At 38.3% G+C, this 26,932-nt stretch overlaps 1 protein-coding gene across 1 annotated transcript in view; it reads right to left on the bottom strand.

Annotated features, from left to right (window-relative positions):
- Positions 1-26,932, bottom strand: part of DCHS2 (dachsous cadherin-related 2) — a 253,461-nt gene that overhangs the window by 59,723 nt on the left and 166,806 nt on the right. The window contains exons 5-11 of the mRNA XM_035023252.1: positions 24,611-24,847; positions 22,090-23,106; positions 19,165-19,352; positions 17,755-17,854; positions 14,027-14,184; positions 11,224-12,067; positions 8,849-9,088 (exon numbers count right to left, since the gene is read on the bottom strand). Of these exons, the coding sequence (XP_034879143.1) occupies positions 8,849-9,088; positions 11,224-12,067; positions 14,027-14,184; positions 17,755-17,854; positions 19,165-19,352; positions 22,090-23,106; positions 24,611-24,847 (2,784 nt within the window). The remainder of the gene's footprint in view (positions 1-8,848; positions 9,089-11,223; positions 12,068-14,026; positions 14,185-17,754; positions 17,855-19,164; positions 19,353-22,089; positions 23,107-24,610; positions 24,848-26,932) is intronic.

The raw sequence follows: 26,932 nt of genomic DNA, 5'->3' as shown, positions 1-26,932 counted from the left end.
TTTCTATCCATTTGCAGATAACACCCGTGTGTCTGCATTGAGCTCCAACTATTTGGTTGCTTCATTCATTCATTCATTCATTCATTCATTCATTCATTCATTCATTCATTCATGTGTTCATTCATTCATGTGCTCATTCATGCAATGCACATATATTGAGTGCCAGGCACTGGAAAGATACTCTCGAGTAATAAGTAATTATCTTGGTCCTCAAAGTTCCCCTTCCGTGTGGAGACAATTAAATCAATGAATTATAGACAGTGTGATAGAATACGTGAAATCACTGAGGAAGTGGACCAGGGAAGACTCACTCCAGGTAGATGGTCTGTTCACTGATTACCTTGTTAAATAAACAGAGAGAGAGAGTGAGAGCAGGTGCCAAGGTACGATGCCAGGTGCTAAGAATGTAACTGTTAGCAGGAAGACAAATTCTCTATCCTCATGGTGCTTGCAGTATAGCACTGCACACGGAGAAGTAAGCAGGCCATTATGATTCCATATAAGATATCATTGGGAAACTATGGTTGCCTTCTGTATAAGCTGAGACTCTAAAGATGAATAGGACTTACAAGCACGAAAGAAGAAGGAAGGTTTGAATGCATTAGAAGTAAAATCCAGGGGCACCTGGGTGGCTCAGTCAGTTAAGCGTCTGGCCTTCAGCTCAGGTCATGATCCCAGGGTCCTGGGATCGAGTCCCACATCGGGCTCTCTGCTCAGTGGGGAGTCTGCTTCTCCCCCTGCCTGTTGTGCTTTCTCTCCCTCTCTCTGTCAAGTAAACAAATAAAATCAAGCTCCGCAAGGCCCGGCCCTTTTTTTTAGGTTCAGATAACCTTGACCTCCTCCATTTTCCAGTGTTTGGGGTGGTAGCTGTTCCTACGGTGATTTTTCCTGGGTTACTTCTGGATTCCTTTTTGCTTACTCAGCTTTCCAACACCTGTATTATAATCTCTGGTTTTCCTGACCACACCTGACTGATGGAGTATTTAGCAGCAGGAGTGGGTCTCAGGCATCAGAGATTCTGGGTTTGGTTATGTCTTGGCCTTGCATGCTGTGCTGAGTTCTCTGACCATGGGAAATGGAATACCAGTAATTGATGACTGGCAGTAATACTATAATCGATTAAGTTATCACCTGTGTTTGATTGTGAGGGAGTCATCATCAAAGGACTCAAGTTCCATAGAGGACCAAATGACTCTGGCCATAGGGGAGTAAAAGGGATTGTGATGAGTGATGGCTGCTTCTGGATATACTAGGAACTTGCAGAAAGAAAACTACAAGCTGAAGCTGAAGCTTACAGGTCAGTCATAGTTAAAAACCAGAAAGTTTCTATATGAGCCTGAAAATTAATCTTCCTGAAGATCAGACCCAAGCCTAGTGGCAGATACAACAGGTAACTTCTAGCAAGGAGATGTTTATTCACATAAAGACCCATAACTAGAGTCATCCCAACATTTTGCAGGCAGCTATGTGCAAATCTGACTCTCCTCCTAAAGAATGGCAGGATTTTTCTAAGTTATATTGGAATAAACCTAGGGAATCTGTGTGGAAGCCATTTCTAAGGATGTGAGACCCAGGGAAATAAAATAGAACTTTGGTTTAGGCTGGAATTATTGGTGTCATGTGCCTAGCAGTGATTCTGAATTGAATGTGTTAGCTCATAGCTATGTCTCTCAACGGTTTCTTTGATGGGCTCATTTAATAGTGGCCTATCCTCACTGAGGTTGAGATGCCAGATCTCTTGTATACTGTACAGGAAGAATCCAAAGGTTTGAAGAACCAGAAGTGCTAGGACAAGTTTACCTCATGTATGACATGCCCACCACCCTACTCCCATGACAGTTCCCAAGAGTTCAGAGGAATCTCTTTATAAAGATCCTGGGGGGAGCGCCTGGGTGGCTCAGTTGGTTGGGCGACTGCCTTCGGCTCAGGTCATGATCCTGGAGTCCCGGGATCGAGTCCCACGTCGGGCTCCCTGCTCAGCAGGGAGTCTGCTTCTCCCTCTGACCCTCCCCCCTCTCATGCTATCTCTATGTCATTCTCTCTCTCAAATAAATAAATAAAATCTTAAAAAAAAAAAAAAAGATCCTGGGGAAGACATTGGTTAGAGGTACCCCAGCATTTTTTAAAAGTCCTCTGCTAGCTGGCCCCTGGAGGCTGTGAATGATGGGGCCACTGGTCCTGGAAATCACCCTTTGAGATCAAACACTCTATACCAACTTCATGTTATTTGCTTTTACCCAGCAGAAACAACAGAATACATCTTTAGGTAAACTCTTCTACTATTGGCCATCACCGATCTGGCAGAGATTTTGTTCATCTTGGCATCCAATAGAGCATCATATTGATCACTATTTTAATGACATCAAAATTGGATCTAATGTGCAGAAAGCAGCAAGTAACTTAGATGTCTTCATTAGATATATGTAGTAGACCAGCTGTTGGCAAATTACAGCTCACTGACCAAATCCAGCATGCCCCCACTTGTGTAAAATTTTACTGAAACACACCCACACTCATTTCTTTATGTATTATCTATTGCTACTGTCTTGGTACAAAGTCAGAATTGAGTAACAGAAATTATATGGGCTGCAAAGCCTGTAATATTCACTATCTTGCCATTTACAGAGAAACATTTGCAGAGCTGGGGTCCAGGGTGGGAGAGTGATAGCAGTTGAGGATAGAGAGGAAAGCTAGAGTCACTTCATAAAGTGCCTGGCTGTTAAGCAAAAGAAAATAAAACTTCATCCTCAAAACCATGAGGAAGTAATAAAGAATTCTGACCATGGGAGTGTTATTTTCCAGATTTATTTTTTAGGAAGATCATTTTTCATGAATTCCTCAACTGTACAATGCTCACACAACTCAGAAAGTTCTAAGGCAAAAACAGGATCATGCCTGACTGATTGAATGAAGGAATAAATAAATGAATGAATTCTGAAGAGTGAAGGCAACTTGAAGCGGCTCCAGTTTCTCAGATCACAGAATCAAAAATATTTACTGAGCTCCTACATCTTAGCTTGCACTGACTTAGGGACCTGGGATACCAGTGAATAAAACATGTCCTGAGTCCCTAAGAAGTTCACCATCTAAAGGGCAGGCCGACAGGTGAACAATGAAATAATTACAATACCCTGTATTAAATGAAGTAAGACTAAATCAAGGTTAATAGTGAGTGGCTCTGGGTGAGTGAAATTGTAAGTGGTTCTTCTTTATATTTTCATGCTGACTGTTTCATTAATTCTAAGACACATTTCTCCCCACATTTTAACATTTCTTTTTTTTTTTTTTTAAAGATTTTATTTCTTTATTTGACAGAGAGAGACATAGCGAGAGAGAGAACACAAGCAGGGGGAGTGGGAGAGGGAGAAGCAGGCTTCCCGCAGAGCAGGGAGCCCGAAGCGGGGCTCGATCCCAGGACCCTGGGATCATGACCTGAGCCAAAGGCAGACGCTTAACGACTGAGCCACCCAGGCGCCCCCACATTTTAACATTTCTGAAGCTAGATGCATTTGACAGTTGCTGGTGTTTTAGAGCCAATGAAACAGATAGAATAGCATCATGGCAGTGTTTCTCCCTTGCTTCAAGTGTAGGCTATTGTGCACAGTTGTGACCCAGCATAGGACGTTTTCCAGGAAATCAGATCTGGGATGAATTCAAAATAAACCCAGATAGAGAACACAACTGACCCTTGAACAACGTGATTTGAACTGTACGAGTCCACTTAACACGTGGATTCTTTTCAGTAGATATGGTACAGCACTGTAAATGTATTTTCTCTTCCTTCTGATTTTCTTAAAACCATTTTCTTTTCTCTAGCTTACTTTATTGTAAGAATACAGTATAGAGGGGCACCTGGGTGGCACAGTCAGTTAAGCGTCTGACTCTTGATTTTGGCTCAGGTCATGATCTCGGGGGTGGTGAGATCAAGACCTCCTGCCCCCCCACCTTCTGCACCCAGTGCTCAGTGGAGAGTCTGCTTGAGATTCTCTTCCTCTCCCCCTCCCCCACTCATTCTCCCTCTGTATCTAAAAAAAAAAGAGAGAGAGAATACAATATGTAATACATATAACATACAAAATATGGGTTCATTGACTATGTTATCCCTAAGTCTTCTGGCCAACTGTAGGCTATCAGTGGTTCAGTTTTTGGGGAGTCAAAAGTTAAACATGGATTTTTGACTGTGGGAGGGGCAGTCGGCACCCCCGAACCTCAGATTGGTCAACTGTACATTTTTTTATGGAATAGACAATAAGATCTCATTATAGAATTTGACATTTTTTGCAGGGCAATGTGCTGTTAAATTATTTTGTATTCACCACTATTGAGCAAATACATCAGCAGGGAGTGAGTCATCTTCCCTGGCGGGGTGCCCTTTCTCTGGGGACTGGCGGAGGTACACCCTGGGGATAAATCTTTTCTCACTGACAATAGAACTCTTGGTGGTGGTACCAAAAGCTGTAGCAGTTTTAATATCTTAGTTAAAACCTGGTAGTTGTTTTTCCCTTTTAATACATGAAAAAACTCCTGTGGAACTAGCGTGAGTCATACATCATAAACCAGCAGTGTTCGCAGTCCCATGGGTTTTGAATGCCAAACAACACTGTAGGCTTACGATTTTAAAAACTGTACTGTAGAATGCTAGAAAATATATGTTCAGCTTTCTAATATTAAGTAATGCTATAGTATTTTTAAAAAATACATAACTATAAAGTAAACCATTCGCAAATTCCAGTGTGATGCCAGTTATGTTAAAAATCTTGATGTGACATTTAATTCTTACGCATAATTCTTTTCATTGTTTTAACCCAACAAGCAAATATAAAAAACAAAACAACAACAACAAAAGATTGAGGGAAAATGTATTCAAAAGCACTTGCTTAATTGATCTGGCCTCATTAAAAACACTGAGATTAACAGTAAACCCAAATTGTCTCCACAACATGCATGAGTGCATGAGACTCTTGAAGATGCTGATGTGTATTTCAAACATCCATAAATGCAAAGCCAGCAAAACAATAATTTTGCATCTAAACTCTCCATCAGGCAAACCATAATCTCTAGAATATTGAACTCTTCAATTCAACTTAACTAACAGGGTGCAGACTGGTCATTCTAAAAGAAAATAACACTGACGCTAGGGGCACCTTGCCAGTAAAAATCGGGATGCATATTTACGGTAATCCTCTTTAGTTGATACATGCAAATATTTGAGAGAAATGCTTTTCTCTCTCTTCAGACATTAAAATGAGAGATTCCTTAGGAGTGTCTATTACCAAAAATAAAATTAATAAGATAAAGTAAGGTCAAGGGGAGGAAGCATTTTACAAATTTTAATAATTGTTAATGAGTAACTATTGCACTGATCCACATCAGTGGTAGGTTCAGCATATGTTTGTGAACTTTGAGAAGTAGTTTCTGTGTTGCCCAGAGCCTTATGTTGCTCAGTTTACACCAGAGAGTGCTCTAAGAGAACTTTATTGAACTATTGTGAAACACAAAGCTGATGTATATTCTCCATTGTTTCTATCACCCTTAAAAGTATCCTGCCTGAGATGTGCTAAATAAATTCTGTAAGTACAAGTTGGGAGGAGCAATTGTTACCACACTCCAGTCATGTGTCTTTGAGCATGGTAAGAAAAATTTTGTGACCATACTGCCCCATTCTGGTCAAAAGAGAGAAAATTAGGTTAGTCTTTGAAAAGAAAATTTTTGTAGCATCATATACAAATTTATGTAAAATGCATTTCATTAGAAGATGATGTTTTCCAAAAGGGCAAAGCATCTAAAATGGCATATAGTGTAGTATAAAAGCTCAAGGAAATCTATCTATTACCCCTTAGATGAACAATTTAGGAAGAAAATCCTACTGTTAATACTATTATTTCCATGGGCACATCTATTACAATTCTTGTAAAGAAAAATTATACTGATTATGTAATGCTACCTCTATATACGAATGTGAATTTTAAAAGATTGGCTTATTCATGGATTGGAAGAATTAATATTGTTAATATGTCTATACTATCCAAAGCAATCCACAGATTCAATGCTATCCCTATCAAAACTCCAATGGAATATTTCATAGAACTAGAACAAATAACTCTAAAATTTGTATGGAATCACAAAAGATCCCAAATAGCTAAAGCAATCTTGAGAAAGAACAAAGCTGGAGGTATCATGGCCCCTGATTTCAAACTACACTACAAAGCTATAGTTATCAAAACAGTATGGTACCAGGATAAAAACACACACACAGATCAATGGAAGAGAATGGAGAGCCCAGAAATAAACCCACACATATATGGACAATTAATTTATGAAAAAGAAGCTAAGAACATACAGTGGAGAAAGAACAGTTTCTTCACTAAATGGTGTTGAGAAAACTGGTCAGTTGCATGCAAAAGAATGCAACTGAACCACTATCTTACACCATACACAAAAATTAACTCAAAATGAATTAAACACTTGAATGTAAAACCTGAAACCATAACATTCCTAGAAGAAAACACAGGCGGTAAGCTTTGTGACATTGGTCCTAGGGATGTTTTTGTGAATCAGACTCCAAAGTCAAGGGAAACAAAAGCAAAAATAAACAAATGGGAATATATCAAATTAAAAAGCTTCTGCATATCAAAGGAAACCATCATTTAAAAAAACCCGCCTGAATAGGAGAAGATATTTGTAAATTATGCATTTGATAGAGGTTAATGTCAAAGATATATAAAGAACTCATACAGGGATGACTTGGTGGCACAGTCTGTTAAGTGTCTGACTCTTGGTTTTGGCTCAGGTCAAGATCTCAGGGTCATGAGATCGAGCCCCGTGTCGGGCTCCCCACTCAGTGGGGAGTCTGCTCGTGATTCTCTCTCTCTCTCTCTTCCTCTACCCCGCCCCCGCTTGTGCTCTCTCTCTCTCTCTCTAAAATAAATAAATCTTTAAAGAAAACGTCATATAACTCAATAACAAAAAACAAACAACCTGATTTTAAAAAAGGCAGAGGATCTGAATAAACATTTTTCCAAAGAAAACATACAGATGCCAACAGTCACATGAAAAGATGTTCAACATCACTAATTATTAGGGAAATGCAAACCCGAACCACAATGATATGTCACCTCACATTCATTAGAATGGCTATTATCAAAAAGACAAAAAATAACAAGTGTCGGAGAGGATGTGGAGAGAAGAAAACCCTCGTGCACTGTTGGTGGGAATGCAAACTGGTGCAGCCACTGTGGAAAACTGCATGGAGGTTCCTCAAAAAATTAAAAACAGGACTACCAGATGACCTAGCCATTCCACTACTGGGTATTTATCCAAAGATGATGAAAATATTAATTTAAAAAGACATATGTACCCCTATGTTCACCGCAGCATTATTTACAATAACCAAGATATGTACACAACCTATATGTCTATCAATGGATGAATGGACAAAGATGTAGAATGTGAAATGGAATATTACTCAGCCATAAAAAAAGAATGAAATCTTGCCATTTGCAACAACATGGATGGACCTTGAGGATACTATACTAAGTGAAGTAAGTCAGAAGGAGAAAGACAGATACCATTTGACTTAGTCATATGTGGAATCTGAAAACAAAACAAAACAAACCAACAAAAACAAAACAAAGATAAACTCACAGATACAGAGAATAGGGAGCAGGGGTATGTGTGAAAGAGGAAAACAAGATCAACTGTAGAGTGACAGATGATAACTAGATTTTGGGGGTAAACACTTTGTAGGGTATACTGACGTCAGATTATAATGTACACCTGAAACTCATACAATAAAAAGAATATATATACATGAGGTAAAAAAAAAAACTGGATTAAACTATTTGTATTAACTCAGATGGGGAAATGGGCATATGCTCTCAATGGCAAATACTTCACCATAATTTTCAGAGTTATTTTGTTTAAAATATAAACAATATTATTAAAGTTACCGGACCTTAAATACCAAAAAAGTCATAGTGATATTGAAAAGGAACTCTAAGACATTTACAAATTCCCAGCTATAATAACTATTCACTTCAAAGTTATTTGTCTGGACACAGTGGCTGACATTAATAAGAGTAATAATAGTAATGACAGAAATTGACCTTTATTGACCACTGATTCTGCCAGTCTTATGAGAACTCATTCATTCTCATAACATAACTAGAACTTAGGCCCTATCATTATCCCCATTTTCCAGATAAGCAAACAGAGGAAGAGAGAGAATTAGCTACTTGTTCAAAGTTACACACTGAAGTAAAGGATAGTTCTAGGATTCACACCCAGCATCCTCTCTCTTCCATTATACTATATAGAGAGGAAATACAGATCCACTTATCGTTTTGTATGTGGTGTATCTAACCATTACACTCTGAAAAAAATGTGATACTTTGTCTATACTGCAGTTTATTATCAAGATCAAATAAAAAATTATGTTAATTAGATATATATCACTCTACCGTAAATAATAATATAAATCAATAGAAACAAATGCCATATAAAAGCACACATTATCGGGGGGTGCCTAGGTGGCTCAGTTGTTTGGTTGAGGCATTGGGCTCCTTGCTCAGTGGGGAGTCTGCTTGAGATTCTCTCCCTCTACCTCTGCCCCTTCCCCCGATGGCACACACTCTCTCTCTGTCTCTGAAATAAACAAATAGATCTTTTTTTAAAAAAAGCACACATTACCTTTACATGTGTATATGTTTTTATGTGAATGCTAATTACAGAGGTATTAGAAGTTTGAAATAACTAGCAATTGTCTTCATTTTCTGGGCCATAACTAGTTTCAAGTATGTGAATTTTTGTTTTTAGCATTAATTACCAAGTTTCCATATTTTTAAATTACCCGAATCTTTGTCCATAGCTTCAACCCTTGTGACAAACTGCCCTGGATTTTGGTTTTCTTTAACTGAAGCTTCATACAGGTCCTGCTGAAACACGGGTGCCTCATCATTTACGTCAAGAACAGTAATCGTCAAAGTCTGGGATGAAGAAAGTGCTGGTGTGCCGTCATCCAGTGCCAGAAGGGTCAGAATGTGCTGAGCTTTTATTTCATAGTCCAAAGGACAGGTGGTTGTTAGTAAGCCTGATTTGAAAGAGGAGAAGAGCAATAAAGAATAAACATTTTCTAGAGAAGTCATGCTTACTCTACCTTTGTCTAACTTACCTAACTTGCTAAAGATCCAGAAGCTTTCTTTGCTAAAGAATAAATCTTATTACATCAATGTGAAGTTTATATATTATCAAGAATAAAAAGATAACTTTTTAGTTAAAAGAGTCATTCTGGTTTAAACTATAAGGATGAATTTGAATTCAGAAATAATCTATCATATACCTTTATCTATGGAGATGATTACACCAAAATTATTTTTCTACTTTCATTAAAAAAAAAAATTTAGGTTAGGGGCGCCTGGCTGGCTCAGTCAGTAGAGCATGCAACTCTTGATCTTGGGGTCCTGAGCTCAAGCCCCACGCTGGGCATGGAGCCTACTTAAAAAACAAAACAAAAACAAACAAACAAAAAATCTAGGTTGTAACAGTAAATGCTTCCATGTCAAATGACACTTCATGTCATTTACCAAAAGGTGAGTATAGCTACATTCCTTAAGATAAAGAGTTATAATCTCTTTATACTATCTCAGTAACTATCTTTTTTTCCTAACAAAAAATAGGAAGACTCTATAACTCAGGAAATAAACTTCACAAATAGAACATGTCTCCATCCTACTGCCATTTAAGCATATAACTCATCTAAACAAAGTGTTATAAAGTCTTACACACAGATAGCTGTCACATGATTCCAATCATCACATTCCTTCTTTGAGGATTGCTGTTTGCTTCTCTAACACATGCTCATCCTATGAGAACTTACCTTCAAATAATTAAAGAAGCTTACTGATTCAGATTTTGTAAGGTAGTTTTTCAATCATTACTTATCCCTCTGTATTTCAGAGCCAAAGCCATTGCAAAACTCACTGTGTCTTCTTCATAAGAAATGTGAGCTTCGTGAAGAAAAATAGCCTGTCTCCTCTGAATGCATTCAGCAATGATCATTTATGTCTTTGAAAAATATCTCAACTGAAACAGCCAGGACCATTGTTTAAGAGTCACGATACCTATATTACTGAGGCACGATTCTAATTTTATCCATCCTCTTTGACGATCTGAAATAGACCTTCCTTAGCCATGTTGGAAAACATTTTAAGTATTGTTGAAACAGGTCCTTGGAGACCCCAGCTCTCACAGAAATCAGCAGCTGGGTCTGGACTATCTCTCTGTCAGCTGGGCTTTTAGGTGGTGGTCATGCATGCCTCAGAATGGAACCATATGTACAGGATTTAATAAATATTTTGATGAAATTTTCCAACAGTATGTAGCCGGCCTATAATCATGACTTCCAAATCCTACACATTCAGTCCCATTCCAAATAATGTTCTTAACGAACAGTTGGGCCAAATGGTATACATCTGAGATGTTTTTTCTAAGATTGACACAAAATGACTTTATTTTTTAGAGAATGAGATGGTAGTCCATCTCTTCAATATCTCCTGAAAATCAGGTTGAGGGGTGTTCATTTCCAATTTCACAAGAATGACACTTTATGCATGTAACCTTCCATCAAACTGAATCAAAAGTTTTAGTAGATGTTATCTTGTAACATGGTGACAGCAAGACAAGTGAAGTGACAGTGAGTGACATTTCTACATAGTGGACAGTGAATAAATGCTTCTGCAAAAAATAAAATGTTACAGCTGATATGAGAATCAAAGGTCTTAATGCCCAAATCGATCCAACCTTTTAAATGCAGTACTTCCAACTATTTACAAATGAATATTTGTACGATCTTAAAGATGAGTTTCCCTTCTAAAGTCTTTGAATAATGCTGATGATTAGTCATGCTCTGCCTTGATGCACTTTGGTACCATCTCCGACCCTGTGAATATCCACAGTGCAAAGCAGTAAAGAAGTTGGCTACCATATATTCATCTTGTGAAATGTGAGCTAGCAACAAAGCATCGTCAATATTAACAAACAGGCCAACTACAGGTGGCTGTCTGAGTACAATCTCTGGGCCTTTCATTTACCTAAGTTAAGCAGTAAATCAAGTCACATTTCTTTAAAGCTTATACATCTTGAGAATTGCCATTTTAACAGAGGAAAATGAAGAAGACAAATGTGAGCACGTGATCAGAGACTTTAACTGATAATGACAGACAGTACCTGATGACTCGTCTAGCATAAAGGCCGTGTTGTCATTTCCTGAGAGGATGCTGTATGTCACTCTTCCATTCCTTCCTTCATCTGGATCTTGAGCACTTATGTGGTGCACCAAGGAGCCCACCGTGGCATCCTCTTTGATGCGGGCAATGGGGAAAGACATAAAAGTGGGGCTGTGGTCATTTACATCCAAAATCACGACCTTTGCTGTCAGTGATTGCAATCGCCGGTCTGTCACATTCACAGCCTGATCCAATGCAGTTATTGTCAGGATGACAGTTGGAACCCTCTCTCTGTCAAGGGGCGATGCAGTGACTAATGTGCCAAATGAGGGGTGGATGAGAAATGGACTCATTCCAGGGTGGTGGGATTCAATGAAGTATTGAATTCTACTGTTCAAAAAACTGCCATCCCCGTCTTTGGCATTGAAGACGTGCACCAGAGTCCCTATAGGGACATTCTCTTCTACACTTATCACAATGAGCTCTTCTTGGAAAGATGGGGAATGGTCATTCTGATCCTCCACATCAATACTCAGGAAGACTGTGCTATTCAGGGGAGGGGTTTTGCTATGGTCTTTAGTAACCACCCTGAAAAGGTAATGAGACGTCATTTCATAATCAAGTTCCTTAGAAAGGAACAAGTCCCCTGTTGAGCTGTCGATTTCGAAGTGACCATCCTTGTCATCTGCAGCAATACTAAAATGTAACTTTCCATTATGATGTTGTTGAAGGTGATCGGGTGACTTTATCAAGCTCATTATTTTTGCAGGCTTCAAGTTTTCGGGTAAAACTAAGTGTCTAATATTCTGAGAAATGATAGCTCTCCCTTTAGATAATGGTATCACCTGAAACAAGAATGAAAAAGAGCTTTTAATTCGGGGTCCTTCTTAACAGTTGAATCACTAGATGTGATGATACTACTTTGGAAGCTAATCCCTTCCATTTGTATGATACACATATGTTAATTAGTGAGAAAATGTCTTTTTCTATTATATAATTCCAGTATGTCTCTGAAGATTGAAAATTGTATAACATCTAGGAGATAAGAAAGTACAGAATTTTCCATTTCCCTGTTTGTTCTAATGCGTGAAATGAGATTTGGTGAGACCATGCTATAGTTAAACTGAATTGTAGCTTTGTGATTCTTCAATGAGAATGTGGGATAGATAGTTCTCCAAATTACTCTAAATCCTAGAGACCAATATATCCATAATGACAACATCTGTTCACATTTATGTATCATGTGTCTTTGTTTATCTGAAACCAGAGACTTGGAAATAATACGATACAGAATTTTCTCCTAACCCACATATCCTCAATCAATAAAGAATATAATTTGGAAACAGAATTCTTAGGGATATCTATTCTTGATTATTATACATATCTGTATTAATATTAGTGATTGTCATGTGTATGAACAAAGAAATCTAGCTATGCACAATCATCTCATTTTTGACTGGTGAGTGTGAATTTTTCCCACAATGAAGACTTCCCACAAGTTGTTTGCTCATTATGATTAAAGCAAAGCTTTAAAATGTGGTTCTCAAGTGACTTTTCTAAATTTAAAAATAATTACAAAGAACTATGTGATATATTATTGACCCTTGTTTACATACAAGTTTGTCCCGCAAATTTACCAGGTCCTTGCAATTAGGAACAAGTAAAAGACAAGACACTTTTTTGTTCTTTGTAAGCAAAGCAACATAAATGCCTATGTAGTGATAAAGGTAAATATCTTATCAGGAACTGTACAAAGTTAAAACTAAAAGTTACTTGGGTCTAATCATTTCTCAAGTGATAATAAAAAGACACACATAAATCTGCAATGCTCTCTAAAAATAGCATTCATGAATTTAAGGTATCTTCGCTGTACACATTTCCATAAAAATCTAACAAAAACCTTCTGAACATCTTTTCACACTTTATGTTGACGATGGAACATTACCTGGATATTTTTTAACTCAATCAGCCAACATAGAGTACATCACAAGTTTCAGATGTAGAATTCAGTTATTAGTTGCATATAACACCCAGTGCTCATTACATCACGTGCCCTCCTTAATGCCCATCACCCAGTTATCCCATCCCCCCACTCACCTCCCCTCCAACAACCCTCAGTTTGTTTCCTATAGTTAAGAGTCTCTCATGGTTTGTCTACCTCTCTGATTTCTTCCCATTCAGTTTTCCCTCCCTTCCCCTATGATCCTCTGTACTGTTTCTTAAATTCCACATAGGAGTGAAACCATATGACAATTGTCTTTCTCTGACTGACTTATTTTGCTCATCATAATACCTTCCAGGTCCATCCACTTTGATGTAAATGGTAAGATTTCATCCTTTTTGATGGCTGAGTAATATTCCTGTGTGTGTGTGTGTGTGTGTGTGTGTGTGTGTGTGTTACATCTTCTTTATCCATTCATCTGTTGATGGATATCTAGGCTCTTTCCATAGTTTGGCTATTGTGGACATTGCTGCTATAAACATTGGGGTACACGTGCCCTTTTGGATCACTACATTTGTATCTTTGGGGTAAATACCTAGTAGTGCAATTGCTGGGTCACAGGGTAGCTCTATTTTCAACTTTTTGAGGAACCTCCATACTATTTTCCAGAGTGGCTGCACCAGTTTGCATTCTCACCAACAATGTAAGAGGGTTCCCCTTTCTCCTCATCCTCGCCAACATTTGTTGTTTCCTGTCTTGTTAATTTTAGCTATTCTGACAGGTGTAAGGTGGTATCTCACTGTGGTTTTGATTTGTATTTCCTTGATGCCAAGTGATGTTGAGCATTTTTTCAAAATATTACCTGGATATTAATGACTGCTTGGCCTTGAAGAGTAGGCACTCCCTGGTCACTGGCAATTACGGTCATCCTGTAGGAAGGCCTCTGGTTATATGAAAGGATTGTGGTTGTTCTTATTTCACCACTGTTGGCATCAATCTTGAAGTGATCAGAACTGTCTTCTATACACACACACAGAAATTAAGAAATCGATGTTAATTGACAATGCAGAAAACAGAGAATTAATGAATCTACATACATCTGTGATAATTTGGAAGATTTGTTTATTTTAAGCTTTGTGAGTGTATGAACATAAAATAATACTAAAATATAGACAGGAAACATAACCAATTTTTAAATGTTTTATTATGGAAATTTTCAAACATATGTAAAAGTAGACAGAATGATATACTGAGCTCTGCACAAAGATGACTTTGACCTTATATGGAGACAGCACTGAGATGACTCTGCCTGTCGTCTAGCTTCAATAATTATCAACTCATGACCAATCTTTCTTCCCTAGTCATATATTCCCCTTTACCATCCTCTTTGGAAGCAAATCCCAGAAATCCTATCATTTCTTCTGGATATATTTCTTTTTTTTTTTTTTAAAGATTTTATTTATTTATTTGAGACAGAGAGAATGAGAGACAGAGAGCATGAGAGGGAGGAGGGTCAGAGGGAGAAGCAGACTCCCTGCCGAGCAAGGAGCCTGATGCGGGACTCGATTCCGGGACTCCAGGATCATGACCTGAGCCGGAGGCAGTCGCTTAACCAACTGAGCCACCCAGGCGCCCTCTTCTGGATATATTTCAACATGCATCTCTACTTACTGATAACCCAAGGGAATAGTTCATTATAGGAAAGTCAGGGTAAATACTTGATGCTAAGCTTTTATTTAACAATGTTCAAAATAATGGATTGATTCACTAACATTCTCCTCCTGGGTTCCAACTATGATAATTACAGTTTTGCTTAGCCTCTGTTTTAAGAACCATTAAGCATGAATTTAAACACATTAGCAGGGTTTCAATCTATTGCCATTATTATTCTTATCTATGCTCAAATTTTCCCATCTTTGAACATTAGGATTCTTTTGAAGTTGATTCCTGAACTTTTCTAATATGATCCTAGTAGTCTTTAGTAACCTCCTTGTATCTGGTATGACAAAATGGCACAGACTCATCTTGTAAAGATTTCCTGTCCAAGACCTGGAGTCAGCCGTTTCGTCAAGGATTCCTGGTTCCTTTTGGAGGAACATGGTATCGGGAGGCTATATTCTGAACGTGAGGGGGGGCTTATTGCTTCCAGGCCAGTCATTGTTTCTAGGCCTTTTTCAGTGGACAGAGAATACACACATGCACAAACTAAAATCTGTCATAAGTTCATACTGGTACTTCTAATTAAATTGATTATATAGGTTTTTTTGGTTAAATAACAGATTTATATTGTTTAGTAGAATCTAAACATTTCAAACAATCCAAAAAACTCTTGACAAAGCCTGAGCTAGGGGCTCTCTTTCATTCTTTTGTTCCATTTTGATGAGTCATTATCACAGAACAGGTATTTTACCAGTCATAGGAGATACAAAGACAAATAAAAAAGAACTCCTGCCCTTAAGAAAGTTAGAGGGTAGAGCAGGAAATTATGTAACATCTACTAGTTGTGATTTCTATGCCTTGATCAATTTATTCATTTTTACATGAATACTGTATGAAATTTTCATAAATGTTTTACATGTGTTCATTTGCATTACACCTATTTATTTATATTTCTTTTTTATCCTTTTTTTTTTTTTTAAGAGAAAGAACATGAGTGGTTGGGGGGAGGGACAGAGAGAGGGGAGAGAGAATCCCAAACAGACTCCGTGCTCAGCATGGAGCCTGAAGTGGGGCTCCATCTCACAACCCCGAGATCACGACCTGAGCCAAAATTAAGAGTCTGAAGTTTAAGTGACTGAGCCAACCAGGCACCCTACATTATATTTATTTTTATCTTGCTATTTCTCCTTATATTTTGTAGTTGCCTCTATTTAGCAATTGGATGAAGTAGGTATGAACACCAGAATATATACCATTATATTTTTTATATTGTTACACCCAAGTATTATTTTAGAAGCTAATTTTTAAAAAATCAGTATTTCAAATATTTGGAAATATATGATGAACCCCCATGTAAACATTTCCAAACTAGTCAATTCCCACAATTTCTTCAAAAGTCTTAAATAACATAGTATCGCTACAGCAGAGGATTTGGGTATACCTCCAAATCTCATTCCCCTCCTTCTTCCCAGGAACTAGGAAGTTTTCTCAAGTGGTGGTTTATCTTTCTCGTCCATATATTCGTGAGTAGTAGATAGCCTGGTTTCAGTTCTTTCTAGATAATGGTATTATAGCAGGATTATAGCTTAATATATTAATTTCTGTGTGTTTGTGTATGTATGTGTGCAGCAGGCTCACTGAATATGTTGCCTTTAGGATCTTGAACTTTCCCAAGCATGAACATGATATGCCTTTTCATTTTATTCTTCTTTAAGGTCTTTCGTTAATAGTTTGTAATTTCCTACATAAAGGTTTTGAATGTCTTTTATTGGAATTTTCCTCCCTATGCTCCTGATTTGGGGGGTTTTTCAAATATATAATGTGGGGGGGCTGTCTTTAAGAAAAATAGGACAATATTACAAATATAAATTGTCCACTGCCCCTTACTCCCATCCCAGAGGAGCCCTTCAAGTGAAGGAACCTGAAACTTAAATTTCATTACTTCACAGTATATCTGCCCCAATACCCTATGGATTTCCCTGTTACGATGAGCAAGATCTTTGAAAATCTGCTTAGTTTGTAAAATCTGCTAGTGATTTTTTGGGGGGCGCCTGGGTGGCTCAGTCAGTTGAGTGACAGACTCTTGGTTTCTACTCAGGTCATGATCTCTGGGTCCTGAGATCCAGCCCTCTGTTGGTTTGGCACTCAGCACGGTGTCTGCTTGAGATTCTCTCTCTCCCTCTCCTTTCTTTCTGTCTATCTCCCACCCCCTGCTCTCTCTCTAAAATAAATAAATAAATTTTTAAAAAAATAAATAAAATGCTAGTAATTTTTAAAAAGATCTTTATCTCTTTCTTTCTTTCTTTAGAGAAAGAGATAACATTATTAGCAAGAAATAACATTATGTCACATTTTGTGACAAACATGACAAGCAACAAATATATTTAAAAATATTGTAAAACGCAGTGCCAACTAAAGCTAATCACCAAAACAAATCTGAGGCCTGTGCATTCTAAAAGAAGACTATAAACATAAGCCTTTCCTAATGAAGTTCCAACATACACACATAATATATGTACTGTGACATTTTCCAAGTATGATTTACTTTGATCTTAAGAATATTTAGTCTTCATAGAGATTCATAGATGTTTGCATTCATAATCATATTTCTTTATACTTAATACCAATTTTGATTCACTACTACTTTACTTTCAATAAAAGTTGATTTGCATTTCAGATTATTGAAAATTATCCATTTAAGGTGGATGGTTGGTTGGTTTCTATTTAGGACACAGAAAAACTACTATGATTTCACCTTAAAGTTTTAAGTTAATTTTTTAAATGAAGGTGACTCTAGATAATCACAAATGTATTTTGTTTGTACCTGGTGTTATTTTCAACATTACCCATTTTCCCAGAAGAAGGTAGATAGTTGGTAGACAAAAGAGGAAATCCTAAAAGCTCCTAATCCTTTATAAGGGTGACTTTTACCTGAAGATACTGAATATACAACTTCTGCATTGTTTCCTTCGTCAAAATCTTTTGCAAACACAGTTGTAACCAACATATTTACTGGTTGACCTTCCAGAACCTGTCATTAAAACAAATGGCTTAAAAATTAGTCATTGAAAGTTTAGAGAGAAATATGAACCTTTAAGTGAAAGAACACATTGCTACTAAGCATTTTTTAAACTATGTTAAAATCCACCTATAACTCAAATGTCTACCATATAGAAGTTATATAAATGCAAATCCATGAAAAGAAACAATACTACATATTTGAACAAATTAGTTCAATTTGAAAAAATCATCTGCAGCATTTGAACTAATTTTGAAAAAAAATCAAATTGACTAAATAATCGTAGATTTTGGATACGTTTTAAGAATTCTAGCATCTTCTCATTATTTAAAAGGTCCAAAATATCCTAAAGATAAATATAAACCTTTATTTCAGGAAACACACCTAATAGAGGTAACATACCTCAGTAGTTAACAGGAACTTTCATGGAATATTGAAATGTACATGGGGAGTTGAACTCCAAGTGTGGAGTCCTGCTACCCTGCCCTGGGATGTTTTAATGATATTAAAATAAAAATGATACTATAATAATGCTTTGTTTTGGTAGGATTTTCTTTAAATACAGCTTTGGAAGATGAGTTTAAAGTTATGAACTGTCTCAGTATCCTTTTTTAATTGTTCAATATGCATATCTGAACACAATTTGAATGTCCAATTCAGTTGGTTTGGACAACTGAAAAAAGTTGGAAGCTTTTTGTTCATGTAACCCATTCATTAAAAAAGTATAAATACCTCCAAGATACATTAATTATGTCCATGAACAAATATTCTAATTTATTATGTATATTATAAAACATACAAAACATGGAAATGAAAAAGATGAAATCATATAAATATAATTAGAAATTTCTGCAGGTGCTACCAAAGATCAAATTTTATGGTCTCTGGTTGCACGTCTTTCTACTTCAGAGCTACAGATTGTTCCCCTATATTTAACTAACCAGCTTAGAGATGTGTACCAGTTGCCCATAAGGAGATCTGAACCGAGAGACGCATGCAAATTACTGGGAAAACAATCCACATCTGAGCATTACTGACAGTGGGGCACCATTACATTTGTATACAACAGGCAAAACTACATTATCATAAAACTAGATATGTGATCCCAAATTGAACATATAACCATTTTATTTTATATTTTAATTTGTGGAGTCTTTTTTTTGTTGTTTTTTTTGACATGTTCACAATTTTTAGATCTGGAAACATACATCGCCACATTGAGACTGATTTGATAAATTCACACTTTTTACCACAAGATGGTGCTCAAAACAAACGACTAAGACTATTACAAAATCATTGCAAGGCAACTTCACTCCACAAACCTTGATGTGCAATTCCTCTCCAGGGAGACACTGTGGGAAATATGGCCTGTTATCATTGATGTCAGTCACTGACACATAAACCACCATGGTGGCGTTCCGTGGCGGGGAGCCATGATCAGTCACCAGGATTGTCACCTGATGGTGCACCTGAAGCTCGTGATCCAATGCCACCCAACTGATAAATTCACCTAAGGAACACAGAGGAGAACAAAAGAGGCTGTCACCGTGTACTAGAATGACCCCATCCAAGCTAATTCACGGAAAGGAAAACCAGACATAAAACTCAGAGTAAATGCACCATTTCTAAGATGATGTACATTAGTAGTTTGGCTCTACTGTTAAATTTTCTGAAGTTTCTCCCGAAAATGCCATTTCCAATTTGTCATTCTTTGTATTTCAAACTATCTGCCATCCACCATCTGAACTAAAAAAATTAATTCATAAAAATATATGATAAAGTACTTTGTGGGAATTTGGTAATAATTTAGAAGATTTAAAATTATATCATATCCTTCTTCATACTGCCCCATAGAATAATGGAAAGCACCTCAGCTCTGATATTACAAGTTCAGGGTTTGGGTCCCAGTTTCTCCACCTCAGACATGGAAGGACCTCTCCCTAGCCTACCTCCTAGGGCTACCAGAAACAAATACAATCATAAATTTAAAAGTATTTTGTAAGCCATAAATTATTACAAATGTGACAGTTGTTATCATTACTTCAAAATAATGCCAAAATACCTTCCTGAAAATCAAATACATTCTGTAGGCAATGATTTAGCTTTTATGTAAATAGTTCTTTATTGTTATGTCACAAAACATATGTGTAGCAATGGATAGTGACTTCCCAAATAACTGAATGCTTTGCAAGCCTTATTTTCCATGTTCTTCCTCAGAACTGTTTTCTAGCAACTTCCATCATGGTTCAGCCATAGAGACTCAGGCTATGGACCCTTGGAGGCCACATGCCCTCTCCAGGCAGACCAGCTCCTGCTGCAGAGCTCCACCAGCTATTACTTTCCTCACTATTTATGGAGATATCTATTTGTGAGAAAGTCAGTATGAAGCAACTTCCAGCTAACATTACCATTTCTAAGATTGGTTTTACTGTTCTCATCCAAATGAAATGACAGTGTGTAGAACAAAACAAAGAGTGAAATCAGGAACAGAAAGGAAAATTCACGTTTGGGTAAGTTGTGGAATTGTCAAGCTGAAATGCAGTGTTTACTATATCCATCCACTATGTAAACTACATTTATATAAATGCTTACGAGAAGTGTGATTTTTAACAAAAATCACATACCCAACAACTGCATTTTTAAAGCTCCAAACTGTAATTCTCCTCTGAAAACCCTAAATCCTGAATGGCAAACAGATTTTTATCTGATGAACCAACTCTGATAGGCAAGCAGCAGTTAGGAAGTCAGTGGGGAAAAGACTGGGAAGCTCAGCCTGGAACTGGGCACGGGAGATGCCACTGCAGCCTTCCACGGGAGCTAGTCCCAGTCACCACGCAGACGGCTCAGAGCACCAGGATGTGGAGATGTGGAAGACGGGCACACCTGCCATGCTCTGAAGGGTGCTCTCGACCCCTGTGTCGCCACACTGTACCCAGCCCTGGGGAATGGGAATCGTTTGCAAGAAGGTCGTCTTGCAAGCCCCTTCATAGACTTAAACTCTTTCCCCCTCCGAGCAGAATGCAGAGCATGTCAGGCATTATCTCCTCTATTCATGGTAAGGAAACTGAGCTCTGAGGTTAAGCTACTTGCTTCCAGCATACAACAATTCTAGGAAAGGACACCTGGTCTTCTGAAGCTGGGCACTGGACTAATTGTAGGAGAGCTAAAACCATAGGGGGAACCAACTGTATACTTTATTATTTTTTTTAAGTCCCAAGTGGAAATAGAAGACCTACAAAACTACCTAGCATCTGGAAGGCACGAGCAAGCAGATCACCCTGTCCTGCTGTGCAGTTTGTGCCCTGCAGAGGGCGTCCCAGCTTGGAAGTGAATGTGAGCTGAACTCCACTTTGCAGTGGCAAAGTCATGTGCCCTGGTGTAAAGCTCCATCTGCTGGAGGAAGGGGCACCTGTTCCTAATTCACACAACGGGCCTTTCATGAGAGTAAAGGCTTGAAGTTCATCAGAACTGAATTCAAATTCTGTCCCACTATGGGGCAGGGGGCCAATTACAAAGGCTACAACATAAATGGTGCCTCCTGGAGTTGTACGGGTGGTGGCCTTCTCTTCCTTCCAGCTCCACAACCTGGGACATGTTCTTTGAGCTCCGAGTCTCAGTTTCTTCAGCTATATGGTTGCCGTATGAACATATTTCATTTGTAGGTGTAGAATTAAATAAGATCCTTGTAAATTTCTGCAATATAAATTTTAAAATGTAATAGCATTTTAATATTTAACTTCATACTGAAGACTTGGAAGAAAAGAACTCAGCGGAAATATTTGCCCTTTTCACCATGGTTCCCTTATCAGAATGAGAATGGGGAAATACACCAATAGAGTAATTTTGCAATCTTACCTAATGGATCTTTTTCTAGCTTTACATCGATGACATTTATAGTTTATAAAATGTTATTTGGCTTTTAAAAAAAAATCTACAAGTGAAAAAGAACAGTTGGGGGGAAAATTAGACTTTGCACAGGGATTTATTCAGTCCAATTCTGACTGTAGCTCTAATTCAGTATAAGAACCATACACTGGCAATATGTGGATATGAGGCAAGAGGAGTATGAATCATTACAGGTAAAATTCTACTCAATTTTGACTTCATTTTAAAATCACAATTCTCCAATTGAATAAGGTATCTCCTAGAAACTAATTTTAACTACATGTTTGTAATGTTATCACTAAGAGACTTGAGTTTTGTGCATTTCGATTTTAAAGGAGTAAGTGGAAGCTACAAAATGCTACCTGTATTAGGATTCATCTTGAAGAATTTTCCATCAGACAAAAGGAAATATGACAGCTGTCCATTCTTTCCCGAGTCTCTGTCAATTGCTGTAATTTTGCCTATTACCCCTTGTGGAACAGGGCTCTCCTCGACTTTCAAAAACAACACATCATGCAAGAAGGTAGGGGAATTGTCATTCTCATCCAGGACATGAACAATTACCGAAGTGCTCACATTTTGCGACAATCTGTCCTCCGGGATCCAGGCAAACACTCTAAAATTATATGTCTGTGTGGATTCATAGTCAAGCTGTCGCCGCAAATAAATCCAGCCTGTGTCAGGGCGGACGCCAAACACAGCGGAGTCTGTGCTGGGCTCCAGCGAGTACAGGAGCGGCGAGGTTGTGCGCTGTGGGCCAAGTGGGTAAGCCTGTATTTGCAGGATTGGGGTCATCAGCGAGAGAGACTCGCTAACTTCCACTTGATAGACCAAGTTTTCAAAAGTCAAGGATGGGTTTTGCTCTTGTTCCTCAATCACAACTGTCAGCACTAACAGGGATGCCCGAGGAGGAACGCCCAGATCCTGGGCCAGGAGAGTGAGCGTGCACTTCCGGGGCATGTGACTTCCCAGACTCTCATTGAGGTACACCGCACCGAGCCCTGAGTCGATGGCAAAGATGCTTGGATCCTGGCTTGCGATCGCATATCTGATGAATCCATTCTGCCCACTGTCTTTGTCTTGTGCACGGGCGAGGTACAAGGCTGTGCCAGGCAACGTGGTTTGAGCTATTTTCACCTCATCAGAGGCTTTGGGAAATACCGGACGGTTGTCATTGACATCAATTATAGTTATGTTGACCTCTGTAATGCTGTAGGCCGGAGGGCTGCCAAGCTGAGCCTGCACTGTGAGCACAACCACCGGCTGTGTTTCATGATCCAGAGGCTTCTGAGTTCGAATGACGCCCAGCCATGGGTGAATAGAGAACTTTCTGTCCAGATCACCAGAGGAGATTCTATAAAAAATTGGCTCTGAAGAATCTAAAAAAAGAGTTGGGGGGGATTAAAAGAAAAAGAAAGAAAGAAAAAGCAATCACCAGATGCACCTACTGGAAAGCACCTATTGGAAACGCTGAAAACTTAAAGCATTAATATACGTATGTGTATTGCAGTAATTTTGCCTATTACCCCTTGTGGAACAGGGCTCTCCTCGACTTTCAAAAACAACACATCATGCAAGAAGGTAGGGGAATGGTCATTCTCATCCAGGACATGAACATTAACCGAAGTGCTCACATTTATGTCCTCCGGGATCCAGGCAAACACTCTAAAAGTATATGTCTGCATATATATTCCATGGATATATACTACATCCATGGAAAACACAATGCAATGTATTACATCATTCTCAGCTCTCCAGAATCTACTGAAAAGTGAACACCATGGTTAAGATGTATTTGCGGACAAAGGTAATGCCCAATGGACAAGAAGCAAGCCACAGGTTTCACTATCTTCCTTTCAATCATTCTGCATTAAGTAAAAGGGAAAGATATTCAGAAAATAACTTGGATGCCTGTTTCACATATTTGGGGAAGCCAAGTTAAGGTTATATTGATGCTTCTCTATGATATCTACCTGTGAATGGCAAATAACCCCCACAAAGGTTAAGGGAAGGGAAAGAGGACAGGGAAGAAGTGGACTGTGAGCAGAGCAAGATCTTTGGACAAATAATTCACTTCTAGGAATCTACTCTGCAGAGAAACCTTTATAAATCATATATGGATATTTGCTTGAGTATTATTTGGACTAGCATAAAATGACTATAAATCATTCAAATTAATAGCAAAAGGGAAATGTTTCAAGAAAACATGTTTATATCTAAGTCAAAATACTATGCAACCTTTGTTTAAATGAGACAGAATGATGTCCAGTTACTTGGAAAACTGTCTTCAACATATAAAGTGGAGGTAAAGGGTAGTTGTAAAACAACAAATACAGCAGGATGTATTTTCATTAAAAAAAAAAAAAATAAGTGTGGGGCGCCTGGGTGGTTCAGTCCGTTAAGCATCTGCCTTCAGCTCAGGTCATGATTCCAGGGTCCTGGGATTGAGCGCCACATTGGGCTCCCTGCTCGGCGGGGAGTCTGCTTCTCCCTCTCCCTCTGCCCCAGCCCCTGCTCATTCTCTCTCTGTCTCAAATAGATAAATAAAATCTTAAAAAAAAAAAAAAGACTTTCACAAAATTTTAAAGTGTGTGTGTGTGCACATGTGTGTGTTTGGAGGAGTGGGTTATAGATGTATACTTTCTACATTATAATCCTTCTGTATTGTTTCAAACTTTTAAAAGTATCTATTACTTTTTTGATTAGGAAAAATCATAGGATAGAAATGATGCTGAAAGAACAAAGAGTAAGCCACAGATTGTGTGGTCTCCATTCTTCTTGCATGGAGAAAGGAAAAGATTTATTCAAGATGACACAGCCTAAGAAAACACCGAAAATATTCCAGTAGTGGATTTTAACAAGGCATAAGAAGCAAGTACTTACTCGAGGACTCTTTTGCTTTCACTGTTCCCACAGGACTGTCTTCAGGTACATCTTCATAAACTGAGAAAGTATACTTAGGCCTTTCAAATTCAGCAGGTGCCAGTGTTGTCTGAAGAATGTGTATAGTGATGTCAGCATTAATGACAGATGTGAGCCCGCCACCATCTCGAGCACAGACCATCAACAAAAGGGTAGTAGATTCCAAATGACTAAGAGTTGACGTTAAGTAAATAATTCCTGGGCAGGAGAGAGAAAGAATTGAAAAACAGAGAACATGCAATAAATACTGATGAGCAACAGTGACACTGGATCTGCTAACTCTACTGTGATGGTTAACTTTAGGTCAACTTGACTGGGCCAAGTTGACCCAAACATCTGGTCAAATATTATGTTGCATGTTACTGTGATGGCGTTTTGGATGAGATTAATATTTAAATGGGTAGACTAATTCAAGCAGATTGTCCTCCCTCAGGTGGATGGGCCTCACTAAACCAGTTGAAGGCCTAAATACAACAGAAAGACTGATACTTCCCTGAGTCATGGCAATTCCTCATGCCTGATTGCCTCTGAAATGAGATATTAGTTTTTTCCTGCTTTCAGAATTATACTGAAACATCAGATCTTCCTAAGGCCTGAGACTACAAGCATCAGACTGGAACTACACCATCGGTTCTCCTGGGTCTCTCATTGACCAACTCACTTGCAGATTTTGGGACTTGTTTGCCTCCATAATCACATGAGCTAATTCCTTATAATAAATCTCTCTATATCTACCTCTATCTATCTATCTATCTATCTATCTATCTATCTATCTATCTTCCTATTATCTCTCTCTCTCCTATTGGTTCCATTACTGGAGAACCCTGACTAATACATCTACTTTCCAATCCAAGAATTTGAGCATATTTGCAAAATGATGGTCCAAATTCAGTCAGGTAAGCAATATTTTCCCAGAGCTTAAACATTAGGCATCTAGGAAGTATATCAGTTCAGCAGTAAACATAAATTGTGTTGCCTTTGTTAGATCTTAACAACAATATAACCAGCCCAGGATGATGGGATGGCAGAGTATACACCATAATCCAAAGTAATCTCAGCTAAAGGAGGATTGTAGGGTGATCACAATCTGCCCAGGTATCAGGATCCTAAATCTACAGAATGAAACTAAAACTTCATCTTCTGAGGTATTTGACACCTGACCTGAACTAGATGGTGTAGGGCAGCTCTCTTTTTCAACTGGCTCTATGTTTGTGGTGAGAAGGTATAATGTCGATGGCTGTGGGTAAGAAAACTTGAATAAATGTTAAAAGCATGGTAGGGGTGGGGTGCCTGGGTGGCCCAGTCGGTTAAGCATCTGACTTCAGTTCAAGTCATGATCAATATCAGGGTCCTGGTATTGAGACCCGTGTCCATCAGACTCCCTGCTCAGCGGGGAGTCTGCTTCTCCCTCTTCCTCTGCCTCCCCCTCCCCCCCCACCGCTCATCATGCTCTCTTTCTCTCTCTTTAACAAATAAAAAATCTTTTTTAAAAAAGTGTTAAAACCATGGGGACAAGAGTGAGAAGTTAGGCTTGTGTACATAGTGTGGGTGAGAGGAGAAGGTGTGAATGGTTAAGTTGGGGAGGGATCCAGTAATGCTGAGAAAACCAGTTATTTAATATTATTAACACCACCCTTTCATGTGCTTGTTTGAAAACAGATAAACCATAACCAACTTCAGAAATGAACATGTTAGTTTTTTTTAATGAGAAAGAAAAAAACACACAAACTTATCACATGAATTTACATACAAATAAATGTAGCTGAACTCTGCAGGATCTATCACAGTATAATTGGCTGTAAGCATAAGTTAAATGAAGGAATAGTGCAGTTTTTGCCAGTTTATGAGAAGCTGGCCAAAACATCTGAATTGTCAGCTTTCTAGGCATAAAAAAGATGATATCCATTCAATTTCTTTCTTTTTTTTAAGTCAAATCTGTCCTCTTACAAACTCCAATTCCTTGTTTCTATTTCTATTAGAAATGTAATGAAATAGGGGCACCTGGGTGGCTCAGTCGTTAAGCGTCTGCCTTCGGCTCAGGTCACGATCTCAGGGTCCTGGGATCGAGCCCCGCATCGGGCTCCCTGCTTGGCGGGAAGCCTGCTTCTCCCTCTCCCACTCCCCCTGCTTGTGTTCCCTCTCTCACTGTGTCTCTCTGTCAAATAAATAAAATCTTTAAAAAAAAAAAAAAGAAATGTAATGAAATATGTTTTACTTCTCTTTGGCATAACAAGTCATCAATAACTGAGGTCAAATATCTTGTCTGACCTGCTCCGGGCAGAG

This window comes from Mirounga leonina, unplaced genomic scaffold, assembly GCF_011800145.1.
Source record: "Mirounga leonina isolate KUSES-001 unplaced genomic scaffold, KU_Mleo_1.0 Mir_176, whole genome shotgun sequence".
In the NCBI taxonomy this organism is placed as follows: domain Eukaryota; kingdom Metazoa; phylum Chordata; class Mammalia; order Carnivora; family Phocidae; genus Mirounga; species Mirounga leonina.
Note: the sequence above shows the minus strand (reverse complement) of the source record. Positions and strands in the feature narration are given on the sequence as shown.